Source organism: Onychostruthus taczanowskii, unplaced genomic scaffold (assembly GCF_017590055.1).
Source record: "Onychostruthus taczanowskii isolate IOZ18803 unplaced genomic scaffold, ASM1759005v1 scaffold17, whole genome shotgun sequence".
Lineage (NCBI taxonomy): Eukaryota > Metazoa > Chordata > Aves > Passeriformes > Passeridae > Onychostruthus > Onychostruthus taczanowskii.
Window position 1 is genome coordinate 10,146,078 of NW_024498906.1, and position 17,937 is coordinate 10,164,014.

Below are 17,937 nucleotides of genomic sequence, written 5' to 3' on the forward strand. Positions count from 1 at the left end.
AATTCTCCAAGCAACCAGGCAGAGATTAGAGGATCTAGCTTTAATTATGTTTCTATGAGTGTGACAGAGTGCTGTTGATTTAGAAAGAGTTCCAAAAACACACAAGTATACATCACTGTTGGAACAAGAAATTAAATGCAATAAAACCTGTACCTGCTTTTTTTCTTATTATACAAGAAATGTTTTTGGTATCTTTCTAAGTAATCTTTAGAGCTGAAGCACCAATCTTAAATCAGTGCCTTGCAGAGATGAGATTATTCTTCCTTTCCAAAGAGATCATCCAGAAGAGGAGGGTATCTGATCCCAGTCACGGGAGGGGATCGTGGTAGCTGGTTCCAGATATCTTCCCTCTGAAATTAGTAACCCAGAGAATATCTTAGTGTAAAATAATGAAAACAGGAATCATTACAAGCTGGTCAACATAACATTGAATGAGCTGCTTCAGTTCCACAGACAAATCTGTGAAAAATTGAGTCTTCATACAGGACATTTTCTTAAAAGATTACAACATGCACGTTCTTATGAATGTTGCAAAATATTTTATTAAAAATATTTTCTAGCACTAGCCCTTTTGCAGACATTTTTAAATTAAATAATGCTACATTTTCTTCATTAAAATGCTTATACTTCAAATTCTTGAAAGTCATCTATGTCTCAACACCAAAAATCATACAAAATAATGAGATAAAGAGAAGGAATAAAAAAGAAAGCCAGCTAAACAAGCACAACTCTGCTGCTGAAATCTATCTGTCAAATACAGGTACTGTAGCCTCAAAATACTGCTATTCATTCATGGTAAGCCATGCACAGAATGACAATTGAATTCTAAAGCTGAACAAGATTTAAAACTTTTCCTGTCCCTGATTTTTTTTCCCATTTTGTAGTTACCGCTCTTAAAATATTAAATATTTAATTATTGCTTAAGCACAGAATTCATCTGTAAAAACAAACAATACCCCCTCAACAAAGCCTAACCCACAGCATGATCCTCAGGACTGCTGTATAAAACATATGGAAGGGGTTTGATTTTATCTGTACAAGACAGAAAAATCCTTCACAAACACAAAGCAAAAATAATCAACCATGGAAAGCAGAGCAAAGCAACAGCCCTGGGCCCTCATTAGACACCACCAACAGTCTGAGATGCTACAGAAGAAAGTCTTGGTAAGGCAGGCAGGAGTGAGGAGTCAGGAGTGCCTGAGGAATACTGGTTTAAACTATGCCATGAGTGAACTTGAATTTAAAGGAATGTTGTGTTTCTAAATGGTCTGAACACATTCAAACACATTCTGTACAACACATTGGCCAGGCTAGAACAGTAAAATGATGTGTTGGCAGAAGTCTTTTGATTTATTTGTTACAAAGTATTTAAAATTCAGCCTAATTGCCTTATGGACCTTCTATTTTTAGAAGTTCCACTCAGCACAAGATGGCAAGATCAGATTAGTCTCTGCAGTTTGTTGATATTGCAATTTTTTTTTCCCTAAGTAGCAGCCTGAAGATATGCAAAGTTGATCCATCAATTCTTCTCTCTGTGCACACCCACCAGAGATGTGGGGTGCTATGTACAGGTTTCTGAGGAGTTATACAAAATGCAGAGCTATTTTCTGCATATGTGTCAGTGGAGCTTAAAGTATTTTCTGTCTACCTCAGCAAGTGAACAGATCATTTGACATGTGACAAAGATATTTGTGGGGGAAGGAGTACTCATGTCCATTGTCCATGGATAAGTACACCTGCATCCCCTTCTCTTTTTTCTTCTATAAAATGTCCCAGAGATGTGATACCTACTAGACATCTCCTCATCCCTGTTTGTCTTCTCTGCTTCACCCTAAACCTCCCTATTAAATCTATTAAAAAATAATTACTTAAAGAAAACAGGTACAAATACACAAATAGGAAAAAATATTGTAGTGTGTGTTGGCTAAGACAGTCATGTTAAATTTGGGAAAATCATATTGAGACACTGGTTTTACCTTGGGCTGCTCCTTTTCCTCCACAAAAGCACGGATTTGATTCTCTCTCCAGTTCAGTGCATGAACAAACTTTCTATAGTCCACTTGCTTTTGGTTATCTTCAAACCTGAGCAGAATATCCATAAGATGACTCAAGGTTAAAGGGAATTTTTAACAAAGTTATATCATGTTATATACAGAATACTAATCATTGCCTTTGGGATATTAATTTTTATACTACTTTATTCCCAAACACTGGCAGGAGTGAAAAAAAAAGTACAAAATGTCAGGAACATCTATATTATATATTCTTTTCCATATTCTTACACCTTATTATTGTCTCTTATAGTAGAATTCAATTCCTTCAAGCTTTACTTCAACTATTTTCATTTTAGTTTTGAAGCACTGCCCAACCTTTTCCAACACTGATCTCACAGCTTTTGACAAACATAGAATTGGGATGATCAGTGTAGGATTCCTTTGTGCAGAAAAGAAACAGAAAACACAGGAAACAGAAGACCCAGGAAACCTGTGCTGTAACACAACTGACCTGCTCTATTATGACTTCTACAATCCCATCCTGAAAACAAGTAATCTTTCAAAAACGCTGTTTGCACACACCTTGGGATCAATTGGTAATTGAAAGACAGCTTGTTAACATATCAAATAATAGCCAGATTTTAAAATCATTTGGTAACAGGTTTATGGCATTGTTCTTTATTTCTATGGATAAATAGATATATTTGTATCAGTTGTGGCTGTCCCCTAAATGCATATAGATGCTGCCAGCAAATATATATGCCAGAAAACATATATGCTGCCAGCTAAGGTCTACAGCTCTATAGGTACACGTGGAAAATGCTATTTCCCTCCCTCAGATTTCTAAAATCTTTACCCTGAACTAATAAGCCACATAGGAATACATTTGTAATCACTTCATCCTTCTGCCATTGATTTGGATGAAGCAGCTTCAGAAATAAAAGTCCTCAGTTCAGCAGAACACTGAGGTGATTCTTGGGAACCACTGTTCTTTCAGTGTCACCTTTGGGCTGAAGCTTGAAAAGAACAGCTGGAATGCTCTGCCATAAATACAGCACTGGCAGCTCCTGAAGGACACCTGTCTCACCCAACACCTCCCACCTGCAAAAGGGACCCAGTTTGGGCACAAAAACATAGCCTGGAAATGTCTGAGCTTCACTGGGGTCCATGGAGAAACACAGACACCCAGCAAGACTCAAAATCTCTTACCTGGTGGGAGACACCAGGTTAAACAATTCTGCCCTTCCATCTGGTGAGACAAAAACTACTGCACAGGAAATAAGTATTGCAGAAAATAATTTTGCCTTGTCCTAGATGAAATAGTAGTGCACCAAACACAGGCCTCAAAACCCTTCAATCACTACAGAGGGTTCCAACAAAAATTAAGCATGAAGGCACTTTAAGGGAGAATTTACAGCACAAACTTGGAAAACAATACCAGAGGAGAAATAGATCTGGTGACAAAAATAAACTACAAGAAACTGCAAACCATGCTTTACTTCTCCTTCCCCCTCACCTTTCATTTAACAATCAGCAGGAAAGATAACAATAAAATATATTGAGAGCCATAAACAGAGATAGCAGTGATAAACTGGAATGTTAAGTACAGTGAGTTATGCTGAAGATGAAAGCAAAGTCAGAAAAGAATGCTACTGCTACCAGAATTAAATGGAGCCTGAACCACTGCCATGAGAAACCCTCCCATGACAGCCTGCTTCTTCACCACAGTTCACACGCAAGTTAGCATTTCCACAAAGCCTTACTTTTGGGGAATATATCCAATACACAAGAAAATTTCCATTCTTACTTCCAGTGGATTCTTAGTTTCAGGGTTTTTGGTTGTTTTTTTTTTTTTTTTTTTTTTTTTTGCAGGTGGCAATAGGGAAGACAAGTTTTGCATGAGATATAGTAAGATAATCAAAAAGCTTATATCTCTTGGGAAAATAATGGCAGACAGATTGGAATTTCAGAACAAATGATTTTTGAAAATCAGGACAAATGATTTTTCCTTCTACTATTATGTAGTTACCTTTTGCTCATTGTGAAAAGTCAAAAGATTAATTCTACACCAAGATGCTGAGCTGTATAAGCAGGATTTTTAAGCAAAGAACAACTAAAAGTGTGTAACTACTTAAACTTTTTGTTGAGGCATCAAAGTTGAGGAAAGCATTGCTTCTGCTTTTGACAAACATTAACAAGGAGAAAAGTAATTTGATGTGACAGCACTAGTGAGCTGAGATGACAATATGGGTTTGAAATTATCTATAGCCAAGAATTTTAACATGGGCAGAGGAAATGGGATTCCTAAATCTCATCATTAAATAGCTACAGAAAGCATCTTAAAATACTACTTTAGAATAACTCAGAAAGAAAGAAAAATCTACTCCTTAGATCTTTTTACTGCTGTGACTTATTGTATCAATCTACTAAAAGCAGACACTAGAGATTTGGCACAAAGCATCCAGATGGACAGAGGAGATGTTATCAATTTGTGCATTATTAGGACAGAGATGTCATACATTTCAGTGGCTGGAGTTAATAATGCTGAGACAGTGCTCTTCAGAAAAGGAAATTAGATTTGTCTTATCAAGAAGATGCACCAAAGATAGCTTTAAACCACCCTTCTCTTCAGTTTTTCCCTGTTACTTCACCAATGCATGGGATTTTAGACTATGAAAGTCACTCCTCCACCCCTATCACAGTTTGCAGAGCTTTTTATTTTCTTTATCATTACAGAAATAATCACACATTTCTGCTTATAAAAATACATTCATAATTAAATACTCCAGGTAGGTGAAAAATCTGGTCAAATCACATTAAGATCATTCCTGAGGATGCTTTGCTGAGTAAAGGTTACTTAACTAGTAAGTTTTTCTTTCCCATCAAGAAATCTATACACCAAAGATTTATGTGAAATTTTAATGTGCATTCAGAGGGGGTTTTTTATTTCTTTGTTTCAAACAACAGTTATTAACAAGTTAATCTGATAATAACAGAGCAGAAGCATCTGCTGCTTTAACCTTAAAGAAAATGTTGGGATTCTTCAGCCTGTTTGACACTCTCTGTGCAGCACAGTTCTACAGGGACCAAATTGCCACAGGTGTACACCTAAATTGTCATAAACTGCTCATAATTAAAGGATTTAAACCAGCATGCACAACATGTCACTATTAAATAATAATGGCTACCATCTCCTTTTTTAAATTTATATTTATACTACATTTACTCACACCTTGAACAACCATGAATTGAACAATCAGCTCCACAGCAAACTGAGTAATAGCAATAATCTGTCTTAAGAGATTAAAATATGAATTCTAGAGCTCCTTTTAATCACAAATGGCATCACAATGGTGCCTCAGGCACCAAAGGCAATAAGAAGACAGCAGGAGAAATATCTCGTGATCATTTCCACTGCTGCTCCTGCTACTGGACATTTGCTGTAGCAGGAAAAGAGGGTTTCTTCCTGAAAGAAAAAGGTCAGCCCTAAAAAAAACCACTACAGGTAGGAAACCACGTAAAAAACTACTACTCAGCCGCAATCCTCAGGAAAACTGAGCAGGCAGAAGTGGTCTGGCCTGACCTGGAAGTGATTTGAGAACTGGGATAAACATGTAGGAGGCCCTCTGTCATCAGGCACTGCTACCTGAGGGACTGGAGAGTCTCCTTTTCAAAACAACAAGCACCTTTCAAACAGAATGCCCCCAGCAGTGTAGAGAGGTGAAAAACTACTCAGCTACTTTTAACAGAAATTAAAAAACATAATTAAAAAAACTAGGGGCCTACAATTAACAACTGAATTAATGCAGAATAATCAACATGTAATGCTTGTAAACGTGTCATCCATTCTTTCTCCTCTCAGTTTTTCCTTCCTTAGTTACCACCTGTTTATAAATCCTCCAGGGAAAGACTGCTTCTTTTTAAGTCCTTGTTAGCATCAATTCAGCATTGCAGAAAATAAAAAATAACAGAAAAACTCCCTAAACTCATTACTTAAGCACTTTGCAAAATTTATTTATTAAACAAACTGTAATTGTTCATTATGCCTGCATAAATTTAAAGACATGTTTACAATGACCACTGTAGTTTTCTGGCAGAAACAACTGTGTACTGCCTGCATTGCTCAATACAATGTGATTAAATTCTGTATTGTTCGGTGATTAAAAAAGTAAGTGAGAAAATTCTGATGGAAAAGCAAATACTTTTTAACATGGCAGCTCAGATAAATTGGAAAAATGTTCCCATTTTCGGGTACCTAAATCCTCCTATTTCAACACCCCACAATTAAAAATATAAATTTACACTAGATGGACAATATGAAAAGGTCTTATGAAACCCCAATTTTTGTGCTAAGTTTCCCTTCACTCCATGGCAACTGAGTGGTCTTTGGGTACAGTAAACAAAGTCCTGGGTCATTTGGAGGTGACCACAAAATTAGACAGTAATTTCTAGTCCCATCCCATGCTTGTAATAAGTGACAGATCATTGCAGTATAATTTACAAATGTAAATAATAAATACTTTAAGAGTACTACCTTTCAAAATGGAAAAAATAGAGTCATTAAGTCCTGGAGAAAGTCTTTGCCACCTAATCTCAGATAGCAAAGCTGAATAAACACAGAGCTTCAGCCTTCAACTATTATCTGATCACATTGTCCAGCATCATTTTATAGCTGAATGGGGTCCAGCTAGTGCATTAGCTATATATACTGATTTTGTGGGAATCAGTCCAGCAACTTTTATTGTACCACTTTCTCCCTTCATAAATAAAGATCCACAGAGTAAGACCACAACCATCAGTTGTTTTAGAAATATCAGTGGACACAAAACTACATGGTTTCCTCATTAAAAAAAAAAAAAAGAAACAAGGAAAAAATATTGGAATATTGTTGACAAACTTGGCCCACACTGAATTGCAAACTCCCCAGGAAAGAGACTGTTCTTCACGAACAATAAATCTGCCTGTTTCATGATTCTTCAGTGTTGAAAAAACTACAGAAAGCAGAAATAAAGGAAGAGTTTAAATCTCATTAAGATGACTCAGCTCTTTGATTTGCACACTACTGGATAATAAGTCCTATTAAATAGAGTTCAGAAAAATATAATAAAACAACAAACTTCCCAAGCAGTGCCAAGTGCACACATGATGAAGAATGTGACAACTCCTCATTACCTGCAGTGCTGTGACACCACCTAAACTGCCACCTTTGAAGCAGCACATGCTGTAACTTAGAAGTGCCTTACACAAGGCTCTCTGTCAAGTGAAGCACTTCCCACACTGATTTCTGAGGCCCAGCTTCACACCATTCTCATTTACCATTCTCATACAGAAATATGTAACACAGGCTGGCCTCAGCACCTTTAGAAAAGGAAAATGGATGGGAATTTGGAAATGCAGCTCTGATGCAGGCTGAGGAGATAACTGTCTCCACCATTACCTACAGAAAGAACCTACAGCAGCTTAAACCTCATCCGGCTGTCATGGGTACCTTGCTAAATTTGGGTGAAATCCAGCCCTTGATCTCCTCCCTGTGTTCTGAGCTTATCTCTAATTTTTATTATAGTGTACTGGGCTTTTTCTTTTTAACTGCCTACACTCACTCCTTAGGAAAGTAGAGGTTCAGGGCACAGAAGCTTTCCTGGTATAAATTCACAAACAATAAACATGTCCCTAGAGCCCAGGATGTGTCAGGCTTGTCTGCTTCTTATCAAAACTGAGTGAGTACATAAAGGATAACTTCCAGTGCCTTGCTGTGCATCTATTCAAGCTCAGCCCTTAAGAAATGGAATCTGTATGAACCTCTTGTCTAACACGGGACGTCAATTGTCCTTCAACAATTGTGTTGGGCAGCTTGGTGGGAGTTCTGAAATATCAGTTGTAGATTACTGTTAAAATTCAGACATTTCTGAGGACTAATGCTTATAACTCAGTGTCAGAAGTGATGAACAGCAGTACAAAGAAGCTTTATCAAAATGGATTCCACATTTCTGCCTGACAAGGGTCTTTTCATTATTTACTAAACCCAGATGCTTAATTTGCAACTCCTCCTGAAATCAAGAAGTATATTTACCTGAAAGCATCTACACATGACAGAAGACAAGACCTGTTCCTGATTTTAACACACTCTGAAAGCACAGACAAAACAAGTGATTTAAGGATTTCCCTCAAGGAAAAGACGAAACCAGCAAGTATGCATTTAAGCCTATTACCAGAAAATCTGACCAGGAAAACCAAACTCAACAAGACATGAGTGTTCAGAGCACCACAGTTTACTCTGAACTCTGATCTTTAATACAAGTGCACTAAATAGTAGCTCTTTTCACTTCTACTCCCATTAATACAGCTAGCAAAGCAATTTCTCAAAAAAGCTAAATGTGACATGGAAAAGTACCAAAGCCATGCCAACACTCCTTTTCCTTTTTAAAAATGACAATAAAATATTATTCAGGTGAGATTAACAGGAGTAGCAAACCAATTTTGTTTACTATTGATGCTGTCAACTTGATGAAGACACTTAATTGTATTCATGTTAGTGTGTTCCTTGGAACTCACACAATGTGTTTTCATAAGATTATTGTTTTTACCTCACATTTATACACAGGAACAACTAAAGCGAAAAAAGTGACTGTTATTGAAAATGATAAGTATCAGTAACTGACTCTGGAAAGATGAATTCCATAGAATTCTGCCAAACCCCAGATGATTTACTATGCCAGGCAAAATGAAGAGAAGTTACGAAGATGGATGCATCTCTGTTGATTATAAATATTCTATAAATAGGAAAGTCTGTGTGTGTTGGGACAAAATCTGGATAATGAGATTATTCATACTAGATAAATGACAAATTCTGAAGATTTGAGTCTGCAGTAGATATTTAGCATTGATTTGCACCCATGCATGCAGGTCACCCTATCTGCCCTTAAGTTACCTGGCCAGTAAAGTTTCTAGAAGATCATCAGGAAGTGGCAACTTAAAGGATTTAAAAATAGTCCTGCAGGTCTCATAGGGCAAGAATCCACACCTGCACATAAGAAAGAGAGGGGTAGGAACATACATTAGGTATTTTCCAGGTTTACTTCAAGTGAATGTTTCTGTGCATAGGAAAATGTGTGAGGAATATCAGGATAGAGAAAAAGACAACAAAGTTTTATGAAATTTTGCTATTACAAAGCTGAGAAACTTGAAGGCCACATTGTAGCCTTTCTCATAGTGAGATCTCAGTGATTCTCTGTGATTCTTTATCTATGACATCAGAGAACAAAAAGGGCAAATGAGTCACATAAAGAATCCAAATTCTTTCCTTTATTTTCCCCCTTAAATCACTTTTTCTCCTCTTTGATTTTAAATCCTGTGTTTTGCCCATGAACTGGTATCTGATGTCACAGCATGTTCAGTACAGCAGCTACAATAAAAAGCCCATGTACAAAATACAAAATAGACAAAAAGGCTGTCCTCTTCTTGTCTTTTGTCAAGTGCTGAGAGAGGCTTAACATTACACATAATATTCTTTGGCCACAATATACCATTTTCTCCGCAAAAACCAGAAAGTAGGTGGATTTACAAGAAGAGCTTCTTAAATATCAGTTTGGGATAAAGAGAGGAAACTTACTTTTCTCGGTCGTTGTATGAAAACACTGTAATCAGTTGTTCAAAATATTCAAAGGCATTTTTCTTTAGTTTATCTTGAGCCACTGAAAGGAGGTGGAGCAGGTCTGTTTCACTGTCATCTCTGATGCCATAATGACGCCCAAGAGTCATAATTTCATGTTCTGAAAATCCTCCACCAGCGACACTGACTATCCAATTTCTGTGCACAAAAAGAACAGCTTACATTAGTTTTAAGTAAATAAGTTAAAGTCAGTAATAATCACTAATTTTGGGGGAGGATATCCAAATTTCCTCAGTAGCTGTCTATACATGCAAAAATACATCCTAACCATGACTGAAGCGTTTTACCAGAGATGCCATACAGAGAATTACACCAAATCACCAAAGTTCCAAATCACCAAAGTTCCAAATCAACCAAAGTTCCCCTGGCAAGAATGTAAGAGAGCAGGCAGCAGCAAAAGCAGCTTACACTTAGATGTTGTAAGTGGAAAATCAGATCCCATGCAAGGATGAGCCTGGGATGTGCTCTCTCACGTCTGTGTGTGCTGCTCAGACAAATCAGCCCAGCCCATGGAAGGAGAAATTTTCCTGAGATCCATCTGATGGGACAGTGTCAGCACCCTCAGCTGTTACAAGGCCTCTTGTCAAATCTGGATTACTGTGACTACATTGGCTCTATGATCCCAAACATCTGCCACTGGTGCATTCATGTTCAACCAGGCTTTTTAACAAGCAAGCATCAGCATAGGCCTATGTGTTTCGTCAAAATTAAATTAATTATATATAATACTTTTGGATAAACTGCACTAAGAATAAACTTCACCATAATTGCTGGTGCAATTAGTGCTGTACCCTGTGATACCCATGAGGACACTGAATCACTGTGATTAAACTCCAATCCTTGAAAACAAATGGAAGAAATTAGTAGTGATGCACAAAGTTCTGACACAAGAGCTAAATGGCTGCCTGGAGAATACTTGAGTTGTTGAATTAATCTGATGAGGGACCTCTTTAACATCCACATGTGAACTGAAAGCATAGAAGTTTAGGACCCTTCCAAATTTGCAAACTTTTAACAAGAAACGTAGTTCTTCACTTGCTTCCTCTCAGAGGCTTGTGTGGTCCTGTTCAAAGGAAAGCATCACTTCATGTAATATGATTGCACTTACACAATTATTAAAGAAAGATTAAATACTGTAGAGTGTCTACTTAGATTCAACTGCTTCTTTTTTCATATTAAATGAATCAGAATAACCTTTTATTTGCAGTGGCAGGAAACAAATACAAGGAAGTGACAAGTTGTTGACAGTAGCAAATCTTATTTGAGATTATACAAATTTAATGACCAAGAACTGATCCATCTACTAATATTGTCATTATCTTGTCAGTATTATTTTTCCACTTACTGGATATTATTATTTATATTGCAGCAGCATTCAGAGATCCAGTGAAAGCTGGAGCCTCCTTCCAGCAGCCTGCAATAAACACCACTGCACACACAGAGAGGACAATGCTGCCTGATAAGCCTGGCACTCCCGTGCTTGGGCTGCAGATAACATCAGCCATTTCCACAGACTGGATTTCCATACATGGCACAGATTTTTCCACTGTCAGGATTTAAAAAGTCTTTTATTTTCTCAGTCCAGTCAGTGACAATCAAATCACCAAAACCAGCAGATAAAATTATTTCACTTGGGAATTAAGGGATATTTTAGGGATTGTGAGGGACTAATGAATAAGACCCAAGGTTCACAAACAGAACGACATCAAAATACTCTCCCTGACCAAAAAAAACCAAGCTCCAATAATTGTTCCTACAGCTTAGCTATCTCTTGTTTTTCTTTTTTTTTTTTTTTGTTCTAGAAGAATAAGACAGATTGCAATCTGAATTTATTACAGAAAGAAGAAATCATAATTAATTGCTCAAGAGAGCTGCTTCTCAAGCTGAATTGAAGATAGGCATCTTTGTTAGACCCACATGGTTCTTTGTCTCTAAGAGCAAACAGTCTTGCCAGTAGCTTATGAGAAAAAACCAGCCCAGATAGGGCTGTGTGATGCACAGGCATCTAAGTTTTAAGGATTTTTTAATTCTCTTTTTAACAAAGATTTCAATAGTTGTAATGATAGCTTAGGGGACAGCTTCAGTGTACATCACACATTTATTTCCTGGATGAAGTACTGAAGATTTGGGTTCTGAAAGCAGTTAAAGTAAATTGTATAATCACAATTCTCTTCACTACATCATACTTATAGATGTAGTTTTACATGCAGATTATATAAAATTACATAGGTAGAAAGGAAGAAATCTGAACAGCCAAATTCAGAGCTGAGTAAAACCTCAGCTTTATGTAAGATAAGGAAACAGGATTATCATTGAAGCTGTCATACAGATAATTGCCTGCACTAAAAATAATCATTTGTTGTTAGTTATAGTAATCAAATCATGGCAGATTAAAAATAAACAGAGATGTACACAACAAGAAACTGAAAGAAAAAATATTCTATTCAGATAGAAGTATCTTGTAATTTTCATAGATGTAAAGAAGTGCTCTTGTTTTTGTCAATAAAAATGCTTCTTTCATTCTAAAATAAGATTCCAGAAAATAAGAAGAACCTTTAGATTACTGGATGTAATACAAACTAACAGAAACAAAACCTACTATCACTGTAGAGCACAAACGTTCAAGGTTCCTCAGAGGCAAATCCTTCCTCTGGCAGTGTGAACATCCCCTGTTAGACCCCAGGCCTTCCCCCCTGGCAGGGATGGGGACTAGAGGGTGTTGAGACTGGCCCAGATGAGCACTGAGCCCCAGGAAACCCTGATAATTTGTGTTCCTCAGATTTCCTGCTCATGGAGAGGGCTCCTGCATTTTTTGTGGCTGAAACCAAGTCCCTCCATTCCACGTGATCAGACATACCTCTCTCCATGTCACAGAGTAGCACCACCCTAAATTAAACCGTTGAGCTGTTCACAGCTGCACAGATTATGTCCATGATTAAATTTACACCCAACTGAGCCTCTTCTGGATAAAATAAAAAACTTTCCCTGCCATTTAAAAGCACAATCATCTCTTCTAAAAGTTTGCTTCCCTGATTCTATCACACAAATGTTCCAAACCTTTGAGTTGCTCTTAGTGCACACACAAAGTTTTGCGAGTGATTATTTCAAAATTTGAACCAAAACAGTATTTTTAAATTTTTTAATAGTTACCTTGTACATAAATTTAAACCTTTTCTAGGTACCAGGAACTTTCTCCCATTAAACATGAACTTTCAATTTTCTCTCTTCTTATTCAAGTAATAACATCTTCCCTCTTAATGCAATTAGTAATTCAAAATCTCGCTTCTGCTGAGTAAAATATCTGAGTTCAGAAATATTTTGACCAAAAAATGCCAAAAACTGTGGCCTCTTTTAGTTTAAATCCTACCATTAAATCACTTATTTTTCATTTCTGAAGACTAGCTTGTTTTAATTTCTCACTACTTTCACTTTGAATTGCTGAAAGAATCTTCTGCTGATCTATTTCTCTTCTGAGATATTTCAGAAGCAATTCCTGCCTTGGTTAGCATTCCTATGGAGATGACATTCCATGCAATATTCATCTACTTACATGCCTTAGTTATTATAACAGTTCCTAAATAGACATTGTATTTCTTCTGTGAAAACCAAATGCTTCTAAGCAAAGTTTTCTCCTCTGCTTCACATCATTAACCTTACCAGTACTGTGCCCAACACAGTTCATACTCTCAAGTATTCTGGCTGTGGGATAAACTGAAATCAGTTTGTATTTGAACATTATTTCCTCTTATAAGTATCTCTACATCTGCCCATTGCCATATCTGGATCATTGCCAGAATCCAGATTTCTCCTCCCTTTATCTAGGCTTAAATTGATACACAAGTATTAATTATGGTTCTCACTACTGCTTTCCAACCTTTTTTAAACATGCTTAGCGCTGCCTTCTATAATTTCAATACACCTTAGTTCTGCAAAGACTGTCTTCTTTACCAATGGTTCAAAACACACCATTTTCAGGTAGCAACTTGAACATTCCTACTTGAATTTCAAAACTACTGTTTGACTCCCAGGATGAACTTTTCTTTATCTTTCAGCATATATATTACTGCTGACTTGTGTCCTTCTTCACAACACTCTGTTTCAGTTCCATAAAAAGTAGAGAGATTTCTCTTGTGCTTTTCAGCTTACTTGAAACTATCTTTGTTTTTCTCCCTGGAACATGGATTTACTTTCTTTTTCACACATAATCTCCAAGTAAATGCAAAACAAATCTATGCCACTTGTCAGCTACAGAAAGCATCAAAACCCAGTCTTGGTTTATACTTTTTGGGGGAATGTGCCTTTATTAAATATTAAAACCCCAAACCCACTGTCTTACCTGAAAGTGTCATACCCAATCACATTGGTACGCTCAGGGTCAGTAGCAGCAAATGTCTTTCTGATTTCTTTGGCATGAGATTCTGTCATGCTCTTCAGTTTGTTGAGGACGACACAAAAATCAGCCATGGGGAACTTAGAAGAGGAAAGTAAGACATGGATTATAAAGACCTGAAGGATAGGATGACATCCAGAGGGACCTGTCCAGGCTGGAGAAAAGGGCCCATGGGAATCTCAGTAAGACTATCAAGAATATAAACAATTAAACAAAAATCATCAGATGATGCATTTTCAGAAAGTTTAGTGCAGCTACATAAAATAACATCCACTTTTGCTTGAAACATTACATTTTTAAAGCAGAAGTAGAAACACATAAAGTACAGTTCTAATAACTTAGTCATCATTTTATGTTGGTGCACCTCACTGAATTCTCAAGTCATACATTTCACAATGTTAAAGCTAATTTTTCACCATTGGCTCCAGAAAGGTTCCAACAAATAGTCTCATTCATTTTGGACTGCATTGTCTTGCATACTCAGAAACAGCACATTGGAAATTTTTTAGGAACCAATTTTACCTGTTGTGTATAAAAATGCTTAAATGTTTATTTCTTCCTAAATAGACCATTAAAATAAATTTGAACTCAGATTAAAAAGAACTGAAGCACTAAGGCTTTCAATCTATATTCAGATTGTGTTAGTGCTCGACCAAAGATTTATTTGCTATACTCATTTTTAATATAAAACATAGAAGTATTAAGTCATTAAATTGGGGGTGACTTCAAGTATGATTATCGGCTATGTCCTCATATCTGTCATGCTCTATCTAGCTTAAAAAGCACAATGAACTGCCTGAAAATACTTTTCTTCCATTTCTTCCAATAGCAATTATTTGAAACTTGGTATGACTAGTATTAAGGAGCAGGACATAAAAATCAGGCCTCAGCCCCAACTGTGCTGAAGTGTGTCTACAGCTTTGTTTGTTCAAAGTGATCTAGAAAAGGGTATTTAAAGTCCCTATGGCACTGCCAGAGCAGTACAAACTGATCCAAGTTTAATCAATACATCAGCTCTTGCAGGTTTTTCTCCAAATTGGAGAAGACAATTTCTGCCTCTGCCAAAAGCCCAGGTGCAGCCCTGGCAGGCAATGCCCTGCAAGGCAGTACTCAGAGCAGCTGGACCTGCAATCAGTTTTAGAGGCAGCAGCTTTTCCAGGCCTCTCTCCAAGATGTCACGGTTTGGGGCATAAGCACACAGCCTTCTGCTGCTCAAGTGAGGAACAGGGAGAAAAGACTGAGCAGAAGGGTTCAGAGAGCAGAGTGTTTCAGGATAGACAAAGTGTTCTGAATATGTAAGAGCCTGTCTTCTCTACATTATCAAAACAGCTATTTTTACATCTTTTTTCCTAAACTACATATTCCAAACACCCACATAGGCGTCTGAGCAGCATGGCAATAACTTCACCAGCTTTCTCCCTTCTCAAGTAACTTCTGACATGTTTCTAGTCACAGTCTAGCTTGGTTTGATTGCCTTGCTTAACTCAGATTATTATGCTGAATTCAGTGGAAGTAAAATCCTTTTCTATGTTTGTGCTAGAGCACACAAAGTTAGAGCAATAGATACAGTTAAGAGATGCTGAATTCCCTTCCAGTGATGCCTTGTTTGAAACAGTCCTCCCCAAACCTGGATAATGCCAGTAGGACTGTGCACAACACACCTCTTCTGTTTTGCAAGCAAATCTACACTTTCTAAATAAATATTTTTTCACTCAAATTGAAAAATAAACCAGAAGTGCTGCAAAGTTTTAAACTAGGTCCTTGAAGTTACTTTTAGTCAAGGTGGCAATCAAACTTACAAGACTCTGTGATTTTTCTCTCCCTTTTACATAAAAACAATACAATAAGTATAATTTTGAAACAGAAAACTAAAGCTTTCCAACTATCTTAGATGGTTTCAAATGAATTTTCAATATTCACCTGCACTACAAGTACCAATCAAAATTTCATCTAAATCACCATATGCCTATAGAACTGTGGTCAAAATGGCAATTTCCATGAAGAAACATTCCATACGGATTTCTTTTGCCCGTTTTAGAAAACATACTGATGTGTTCTGCTGGAAGGAAATCTCTTGTCTATTCAGAAGGAAAATTATTTGTTTTTTAATTTTAGAAACAACTAACAAATATCCATATTTATATTGTTTCCCCCTTTTCTAAACAATCTTCCAGCTCTGATCTTCTCTAGTAATTGCTGAAGTTGTTGTGATTTGAGTATATGATCCCCTGATGAACTGAGGCAAACTTCTCCAGTCAAAGGATGTGAGTGAAGCACCTACCTCTGGGAGAATCAACCTCTTTGTCCTACCAGCTGCATTAAAGCCGTAATTGTGCAAAGAACATTTTAAAATTCACTTTAAGGACACATTTTCAGTGTTGCCTCTTTCCATTTTGTAGATTTTATTTTGATACTATACAGTCATTCAGTCTGGAGAACTAAAGTCTCATCCATTTGATCCAGGAAAATCAATGCAAAAAAACATTCCAAAGAATCAATCTAAAGATGATCTCTGGATTTTGGAGAAAAGTTTTGGTTTTGATTCTACCAGGAGGAGAAACCATTCAGCAAGAAGGAAACACAGTGGATTGCAGTTTTGAGGCTTCAACTTTGTATGTTACTGCTTTAAGCTTTTAGCAGCCTTAGCATTTTACATCCACAAGCATTTTGCAAATTTTCCTTGTTGCTCCAGGGAAGGCAGATGGTGCTAATCCACATTTACAAAAAATTGCACCATGCTGCTAAAGTATAAAGCAGCAGAAGCACCCCAGATCACAATTTATTGCTCTCCCCTCTTAGGAAACAAGAAAAGACAGTAAAACTCAATTAACACTGTAAGCTTGAATTCCTAACTGGGATATGAATTTCTAAGATTACAAAGGAAACGTTTTGGTAGAAGAATGTGTATGAACCCAAAAAATCAAATTAGGACATAAAATACCCTCATCAGTAAGACTAAATTGGATGTGTCCACATCTTGAGTACTGAACACTGTTCCAGTCTCCACATCTCACAGTGACTTTGCAAGGACAGACTAAAAAGGGTGAGACTGTTACTGCACAGGATTAGGCTGAGGGGAAGGAATGTCTTAGGTTTACAAAACTATAAAGGTGGTGCATAAAGTGAATAGGATCTTCCCCAAACCTCAGAACAGCAGAACTGGGCTTGAAACTAGTGGGAGGGTAGTTTAAAACAGATAAAAGATACTTCTTTAATCAGATATTTGATTTTCATAGCAGGCAGTGAACTTTTCATCCTACTGCAACAGAAAGTTGTGGAAGCTGACAGTATCTGTAGCTTCAGCAAGGGTTAGATCAGCTCAGGCACAAGAGGTTCATGAACAGCCTCAAGAAGGAATTGGCAAGGACATCCCTTGTCACAGCCCCTAATGAAGACTGAGTGGATTCTGAGAAAGGAAAAGGGAATGGACAGTAAAGAGGGGACAGATTTGCCTGCACTCCCAGCTGCCATTCCCTAAATCCATTGCTAGACAGAGAGCACTGGGCTGTGAGACTTGGCTGAGGAAGAAGTATAAATAATTCTGAGAAATATATGGATAAACCACAGTCCTGAGAGATAACAGAAATTAACAAGAGCCTGCTTCACCTCATTTGCATTCTTCTCCATGTAGTTGAATGTGTATTCATCAGCATCCACCAAAATGAAGTTGTGACCATGGAAACAAACTCTGGCTCCAACAAACAGATCCTGAACCTTGTAGTATTCAGATGGCTCACTCTTAAAGAGTTCCTGCCCAGGCTTCTTAATACGACCTCTTTCCAGGAATTTCCCACCAGCTATCCCTATGGGAATAGAATTAAAAATAATTAATTATAGCTTTACTTGGAAAAAAAAAAAAAAAACACACATGCACACAAAAAACC

General features: G+C 37.1%; 1 protein-coding gene across 1 annotated transcript in view; it reads right to left on the minus strand.

The window, feature by feature from the left end:
* Positions 1-254: 254 nt before the first annotated feature.
* Positions 255-17,937, minus strand: part of EFHC2 (EF-hand domain containing 2) — a 56,080-nt gene continuing 38,397 nt past the window's right edge. Inside the window, exons 10-15 of the mRNA XM_041399952.1 lie at positions 17,660-17,856; positions 14,000-14,133; positions 9,604-9,801; positions 8,923-9,015; positions 1,977-2,082; positions 255-350 (exon numbers count right to left, since the gene is read on the minus strand). Coding sequence (XP_041255886.1) covers positions 255-350; positions 1,977-2,082; positions 8,923-9,015; positions 9,604-9,801; positions 14,000-14,133; positions 17,660-17,856 — 824 coding nt within the window. The remainder of the gene's footprint in view (positions 351-1,976; positions 2,083-8,922; positions 9,016-9,603; positions 9,802-13,999; positions 14,134-17,659; positions 17,857-17,937) is intronic.